Source organism: Vespula vulgaris, chromosome 2 (genome assembly GCF_905475345.1).
Source record: "Vespula vulgaris chromosome 2, iyVesVulg1.1, whole genome shotgun sequence".
Lineage (NCBI taxonomy): Eukaryota > Metazoa > Arthropoda > Insecta > Hymenoptera > Vespidae > Vespula > Vespula vulgaris.
The window spans coordinates 7,446,590-7,454,543 of NC_066587.1; the positions used below are offsets into that span (position 1 = coordinate 7,446,590).

At 29.9% G+C, this 7,954-nt stretch overlaps 3 protein-coding genes across 3 annotated transcripts; all 3 read right to left on the minus strand.

The window, feature by feature from the left end:
- Positions 1-18: 18 nt before the first annotated feature.
- On the minus strand, positions 19-793 carry LOC127072620 (uncharacterized). Its single transcript, XM_051013159.1, has 3 exons — positions 653-793; positions 413-578; positions 19-335 (listed from the first exon to the last, which is right to left on the minus strand). The coding sequence occupies exons 1-3, from the start codon at positions 786-788 to the stop codon at positions 80-82; spliced, it is 558 nt and encodes a 185-aa protein (XP_050869116.1). The 5' UTR covers positions 789-793; the 3' UTR covers positions 19-79.
- A 58-nt stretch (positions 794-851) lies between these two features.
- Positions 852-2,624, minus strand: LOC127072618 (charged multivesicular body protein 3). The gene is made up of 4 exons (XM_051013157.1): positions 2,460-2,624; positions 2,341-2,401; positions 1,875-2,269; positions 852-1,788 (listed from the first exon to the last, which is right to left on the minus strand). The coding sequence occupies exons 1-4, from the start codon at positions 2,502-2,504 to the stop codon at positions 1,624-1,626; spliced, it is 666 nt and encodes a 221-aa protein (XP_050869114.1). The 5' UTR covers positions 2,505-2,624; the 3' UTR covers positions 852-1,623.
- A 473-nt stretch (positions 2,625-3,097) lies between these two features.
- On the minus strand, positions 3,098-7,750 carry LOC127061992 (putative uncharacterized protein DDB_G0282133). Its single transcript, XM_050989534.1, has 2 exons — positions 5,225-7,750; positions 3,098-5,149 (listed from the first exon to the last, which is right to left on the minus strand). The coding sequence occupies exons 1-2, from the start codon at positions 7,748-7,750 to the stop codon at positions 3,098-3,100; spliced, it is 4,578 nt and encodes a 1,525-aa protein (XP_050845491.1).
- Positions 7,751-7,954: the final 204 nt, after the last annotated feature.

A 7,954-nucleotide genomic window follows, 5' to 3' on the forward strand; every position in this document is an offset into this window, starting at 1 on the left:
AAAATAAAATAAAATATCATAGAGGATACTGTAAAAAAAAACTCATTATTAGTCTTTATTGATTAGGTATTGTTTATAATTAAAAAGGGCTATAACCAGTAGTAAGAATATAGCCCTCTGCCCAAGTGGTAAAGCATCCTTTTATTTTACCAAAGTGTGTTTCTGGTTCATTAGTCATTTTTACTGGCATTGAGCAAAAATCACTTCCCCATTTGATATCTTTTTGCTTAATTACTCTACCTTTATGAGGAAGCATGTCAGTTAAAGTTGATAATTCTGTAGATTGAGTATTCAATCCTGCTGTATATAGGTAACTTAAGTTAGGACGTAATTCCCTAAAAACAAAAAAATAGTTTAAAATTTATGCTTTGAAATCCTTTTAAATGAAAACAAAAATATTGTGAATTCGAACTTTGGTGATATAAGATCCAATGTTATCGGTATCCATTTTTTTTCTATATTAGATGCATTAATTTCATCAAATTTACATTGAGTACAATAAAAAGTCGGTTTGTCAAATTCTTGATCACGTTGTATATTATCTTTAATCCAAACAACTGGAGTGGAAATAGTGGGATCTAGTATATTGTAGAATATTTAATGTACACTATATATTCATTTATTCTTTTAATATCAATAGAGATTAGTTTACCTATGTCCAATTTAGGTATCACAGGATTTGTTGTTCCAATAGTATACACTTTAAAATTTTTAACAATTTCTGCATACTTAGTGCAATTGCATACTATACCAAGAGGTTGTTTTAAAGATGCTTCATGCAGAGTCATTTTTAGTGTGGAAGATAAGATATAAAATTTCGAAAAAAATAAAATCAAGCGTATGAGAGAGAATTATTATTTTATCGCTTTTTAATTATAAATGTATACATAAGCATATTATACAATAATTTTATGAAATAGTTTAGTTGATTATAATCTTAATTAGTTTTTACTTTACAATGCTGATATAAATACAATATTTACATATAACCAGAAGTGTTATAATTTCAAATGAAAGTTCGTTCTGTGATAGTCATCTGGTTATATAAGATTATTTATAAATATTATGTTCGTGATTGATTTCATTAGTGAATTATTATGTATTACTTGCTTGTATAATTATCATTATACTATTATGATTATTGTTTACATAAATATTAATTTTGACATATTGTCCCAGCTTATTTTATAAAGTTTGTTATTAATTACAACGAATATACTAGCACAATATTTTTCTATTGTACATTATCAAAATAAATTAGCATAAGTAATGTTAATTTCAAAGCCAGCTTTTCAGTTTATTTTTTAACATGAATAGTGAATATTTGGTAAAATATAATACTTATAACAAAGATATAAAGATTGTTAAATATACATATAAAACTTGTAATAAAGTAACATTGTTTAGAAACTTGCGTATGTTTAGAATTTTTACAGTAAGTTTAAATTATACTGTGTTCTGTAAAAATAAGTGTATTAAGATGTGTTCAAAGCTTAATTAAGATAATTTAATCTAATATAGATGTTATTTCATTCACTATTTTCATTCTTCTAACAAATGTAACTTTAAAAGATGTCACATACTTATAATGTTATCAACATATAAATAATTTATGTGTTAAGACTAACTGCGTAGACTCTGTAATCTATTTTTCATTTCTTCAAGTTCTTTATCATCATCTACATCCTCTGTTTCTACTTCAACAGATGTAGATGGAACGACACCAGGAGTTTCTGTAACAACTGCAGGAGCTGTTCCAAGTTGTCCCGCTGTAACTTCCCATAAAATCTAAAACAGCAAAGTCGTTTGTATTTTATGTATAACATTTTATATATAAAACATTTAAGTTTAGTTTGCTTCATAGATTTAATTACTTTATCAACTTCTTCGTCAGCTTCATCTTCCATATCTTCGGATTCTTCAATAGAATCCATAGTTTCATCTAACATCTCTTCGATAATACCAGCTTTCATCATTTCTTTTGATAATTCCCTCATAGTGGCTGCAACTTCAGGCACTCTCACTAACGACTGCATAGCTTGCATAACTTCTGTAGATTTAGATACAGAACCTGCAACTCTTATAGTTGCTAATTGATTTTTCATTTGTAAAGCTACTGAATTCAAATGAGCTTTTGATGTACACAGTTTATTACATGCTTTGCGAGCTCGAATAATTTCTTTAGCAAGAATTTTACACACATCTTTGTCATTCTTTTTAGCTGCTTCTTTTAAGGAACGCTTTACTTTATCTTCCTCTCTTTGAATTGCTATGCATAAACACAATACTTTAGATATTAACAATTAATAGTTACATTTTGTTGTCAGTAATATGACTCACCTCTAACTTGTCTGTCTAAATTATAACCTTCTTTTCTTAATTTATGAGTCCATTCTTGGACCTGTAATAAAACATATTGTAAGTAATAGAAATATATTTTATTATATTTTAATGCTAACCATTTCTTTTGGATCTTTTTCTTGGGTTTTACCAAATAAACCCATTTTATAATAACGTTAATAAAGCTGTCAAGTTTCGTATAAACACACGACCTTGCATATATTGTACTGAATATAATTTTAAATACCTTCGTCACAGTATGTCAGAAGAGGTATAATGTGTGCAGTATGAATGTTGCTTACCTGTTCGTATCACTCTCTACATTATCAACAATCGAACTTAGTGCGACGTAATCATGTATAGTATTCTTAATATATTCGTAATATCCTTATTTTTCTTTTTTTGACAATCGTTAACAGTTAATAAAAAAAAATGTTTAATTCAATAATCAAATTTACATAATTACAAGATATTATAAATATTTTAAATCTTGTGAATATTCTTGTCACGAAAAACGAGTAGGAATATTATGCTGATTATAATTGATTGATTATTAATTATTCGCGATATAATACAACTTTAAATAGGTTATAAAAGTGAATGAAAATGCAATAAAATAATTTATGAAAGGAAAAGGTCAGTTGATTTTTGATTAATTTTTTATTTTATTATTCTTTTAAAAATATTAAAAAAGAATTACAAAAAGAATAAGATTTGTATAATTTATTTATACTATATATTTGTACGTAGACGTTATTCAATTGACAAATAACGTTCTTAACCAATTTACTAAATTTTTTAATATTTCTGTACTACTGTTTGATTTTTGTTTAATTGCACGTTGTTGTCTATAAGGCTCATGATTGTTTTGCATTTTCTTCACGAATTTCATTCTTTGAAAAACAGGATTGTTTTCTTCACGTTCATCATTTTCATCAACGAAAATATCTTTTGTTTCTTTTACGTCATCTTCCTCTATATCATCAAGATTTAATCTTAAATTATATTTCTTAGCGAAAGCCATTACAGGCATCGTTAAAATTTCGTAATTATTTTCGTCCGAATCGTTTAATTTTTTATTTACTATCATCGATCTCGTTATTCGTTGTTTCGATGGGTTCGATTTTATTATTTTCGATCTTTGTTCGGAGTATTGATTATTTTTCCTATCGAAAGCATTATTATTGTCATTGCTAATTTCTTTCGTATTTCTTTTTATCAAACGTACGTTTCCATCGAGTGGTACGCAACAGGGACAATTTTTTTTTAAAACGTTTTCACATATCTTTTTCGAGATCAACAAAATGTACGAGCCATCTTTCATTTTTTTGATTTCCAATGGAAATTTCACGTTGTCTCCTACGTAATATAACTCTGAGTTTTGTAAATCTCGTAGATCATTTTTATCATTATCGATATCATCCGTCTTCATTTTAAAAGCTTTTTCCTTGTAAATGAAATCTTCTTCGGAATCGAAATCTCGATGATTTAAACTTTTATAAGTCGTTGAGTCGTCATCGTTGCTTTCGTTTACATTTTCCTTCTTATTTTCGTTCTTTTCTAAGTTACTCGTAATGTTATCTTCTTCGTGAGCTTTCGAAATTATTGGATCTCTTTCGAAAGAAGTATCCATTCCCTTTGACCCGTAATACTTCCTCGTTGTTTTAACCCTTTTGTTAAACTTAGTAACAATTTCGTGTGTACTGGTACAACTCTCTATCTTACAAAGACGACCTTTCTCTGTATCTTGCAAGAATTCTTCATTCGCCGAAGCGATCTCTCCAATTCTAGGATTACCAACTCCGACAAAGGAATTTTGTGGTAACCTAAGTACTTCCGATTCATTAGTCTTCCCTTTATTGCTGTTACTTTGATTTGATTGTTTTTCAGGCTGAGATATTTCGAGAGTTTCTTCATTTATGTTAGCAACATTTCTTGTCAACATTGTTTCGTAAATATGAGTGGTTTCTTTGCTTTGATCATTTTGAAGATTTTCTCGATAAAATTCAGTGCTAGAAACGTAGTTATCTCGGACATCATTGGAATAATCACTTGGTTGTATTTTATTTATGTCCGTTTTTGGAAATTCTTTATCTGTTATGAAATCGTTAGAATATGACTCGGTAAATGAATTATCGGTCGCACCTTTTGAAGTTTCGAATTGATTATCTTTCATAGAGATAATGTTTTCTGTCGTCGTTTCATCGTAATTATGTGTAGCTTCTACCATCCATGTTTTTTCAGAATTATTTTTTGCATCACGTTGATCTGGATCATACGAGTTATTTTGTAAAACATTACCTAACAAATCTCGAATCGTGTCTTCTTTTATTTCCATATCGTTCGCATTTTCTATTTGGTGTTTCGCAGCTTGGATGATGATATTTTGCACAGCGTTGTGTTTAGCTGACTCTAAACCGACCGCAGGATTATAAATGAGATCTTTTAAATGATTCTGTAATCTTCGAGAAATACTTTGATCTTTTGTTCGTTCGGACGATGTAAGTGGAAGAAGAGTCACTAAATTCGTGGTCCAATGTCCAGCTCGAAATTGATGTTCTTCTACTGTCATTGGTGGAAGTTCTGATTGTACGTTCGGTAAAAGATTCAATGTCTTTCTAAGTGTATTTTTAATCACGTTGTTTGATTCTTCACCAAACAATGCGGTTTTAGGTATTCCGGTTATTTTCGATAAATGATCTTTCACCCTTTTTATGATCACATTTTCGACTGGTGTCAGCGATAAGAGAGATCGCAAATTTGGAATTCCAACGATTTCTGGAGACAGTTCTACATTATCTGAAATTTTCTTAGAATCATTAGGATCTTCGAGATTTACATTTTTCAAGTTGAAATTATTTATGATTGTTTTAATTGAATTTACGAGCTGTGTGCTGTTGCAGAACGACAAATTTGGCATTGTCGATTCAATATCATATTTTGAAGTGTTTTCGAGAATACTATTTTCGTTATCAGTGTTCGTATAATCTCCGATGATCGTGATTGGATTTGAGGTTGTCTCGAAGTCTTCAGACAATTTAACGAATCTTTCTTCGTTAGACAATCCAACGATAGAATCATTAATTTTGTCATGGGTTTCTTTTTCAGTTGCAATTTCCATTGTTGTTGGTTCTTCGGTGGTAGTTAAGTCTTGATGAGTTTGAAGTTTTATTTCGTTTGTCGTCGAAAGTGTAACAGGAATTGTATAATCATCGATCATTGTTTTTGCTTCATTTTCTATAGATTTTATCGGTGAAGTGATATCGATTGACAAAGTATACTGATTTGAAATATCTGTCGGAAAAACATCTACAATATTCGTATCATAATCTAAAGATGAAGTGGTATATCCTAAAAATGAATCGATAGTAGTTTGTTCTGTTTTTTTTATAGACGAAGAAGAATCTTGTGTATCGTATTTTAAAGCTGATTCCTTTTCTGGATCATTCTTTTCATCTTCTCGATCTTCGTTCTGTTCTTTTATTAACGAATCGTTGTTATCTTCTGTAGTCGTTTCATCGTTGTCTAGATTATTCTCTATAGTCGAATCGGTTGAAATTTGATTTTCGATAAAATTAGTTTCAGTCGACCAAACATTTTCTGAGTTAGTTTGATCGTTCGTTATATCTGGAATGTTTGTAGCTTGCACGTTCGGTGAATAGTCCTTTAAATTTGTCAGATTATTATTATATAAATTATAATCGTAAGTAAATGGATCGCTATTGATATTTTCATCAAAGTTATCGAAACTTTGCGAAGTAAAATAACTATTTGTTATTTCTTGTATATCTGAATAATCTAATTGAAGATGTGTTGTGTAATGAATCTTACTTTCATCTATTATTGTATCAGTCAAGTTATTGTCTTTGTTAGTAGCCTTAGAATCATCGACGTTAATATTATTCGTTATTGAACTTGATGTTGTATATTCGATATCATTAATTACGCTAGAATCGGTTAAAACAGTCTTAGATAATTGATCTTGTTCTTGTGAATTTTGTGTTGCTTGAAGAATAGACATTTCTGTGGGATTCGCAGTCGCATATTCTGGAATTTTTGAATCATTATAATCTTCGTCGGAAGTATAATACGTTGTTGATTGTTTTGCAAATGAATCGTCGTTCGAAGTTTGATAGTTATCGGTATTAGTTATGATATATTCTGAAGGTTCTAAGATAATATTCGAGGTAGTTGAATCGTGATAATCTTCGTTATAATTTCCAATCGATCGTTTTGTAGATATTAGATTATCATCAAAATTATTTTCCTTAGAATCTATTGTCATATCGGGCTTCGTGGAATCGTAATGATCTTCATTATTCGATTGTTCGGTAGTATCGTAATAATAATGAATCGATTCAACGTTCTCATCTTTCTGATTTTTATTTTTATTCAAAGATTTGCAAGCTGTTGTAGCAGCAAGGAGGCATACTTTACGACCGTACAGTTTTATACATTCTAGCATATTTGCATCGAACGAATCTTCATCGATTTCTTTCTCCGAATTTAGGTCACGCTCTTCGTGCTCAGGATAATTCATGGCCGTCGAGAAATCATTGTTTCTCTTATTGTCTTTAGGAATCAACATATTCGATTTTTGAAGAATTTCAGATTGATTCTTTGTCGCAAGAATATATTGCTTAAGCGGTGTTTGTTGTTTCTTACTTGAGTTTTGTTGATATTGTTGAGAAACCGGAGCATTCATGCCGATGTGAGGTTCAACTTGTTTGTAAGTGACTCTGAAAGGCACGGTTAAGGGATAAACTTTAGGTGATATTCCATGAATTATCGGTAAAATTTGCATCTGTTCGGAATTCGCATAATTCGATTTTAAATCGTAAGGAATTTCTTCATAAAGTTTTGATAAACGTAATGGTATTCCTGATATTCTGTAATCGTTTGGAATAATTTTTCGATGTTTATCATTTTTCGGTTTAGTTTTGATTATTGGAGGATCCTTCGAATGAGGAGTAAGCAATTTTGCTTTCGATTGACAATCCTGACAGTCTTCTTTACGACAATAACACACTAATCTTTTTGAATTTTCACGTAATTTTTTATCAGACGGATAAGCCTCATAAGGTTCGTTGGAAATATTTTTTTCTGACGCGAGTTCGACGTCGTTGTTTTTGTCGGTTGTGTCTTTTTGCCGCTTTTTACGAATTTCTTTCAACAAATTAAAACCTACGTACGGTTCTCTGCTTTTTTCGGCTTTTACAGTTTTATCCTTGTATTTTTTAGTTAATGGTATATTCGTTGTAGTATGAAGTGCCGATTTACTACGTTTTATTGTTCTACTTTGGCGGCTTTTCTCTGTTATTTCGTTATTTACATCCTCGTGTTCCTCTTTAATCGGTACTAGAAATACAAAGGATCTTTTAGCTCTTGCAAATCGTCTATCTTCTCTCATTATTCTCTTGTCCGAAGAATACTTGTCGGTGATGGATAATCTATGAAAAATACAAATAAGGAATAAATAATTTATTTAATGTCTCGATTTATTATTATTATTTAATGTCTTCGATTTTGCAAAATATTCGTATCTGTTATTTTTAATATTTATACGTAGAAAATTTCAATGTAATTAATTGATGCAACTAGGAGTACGATAGTT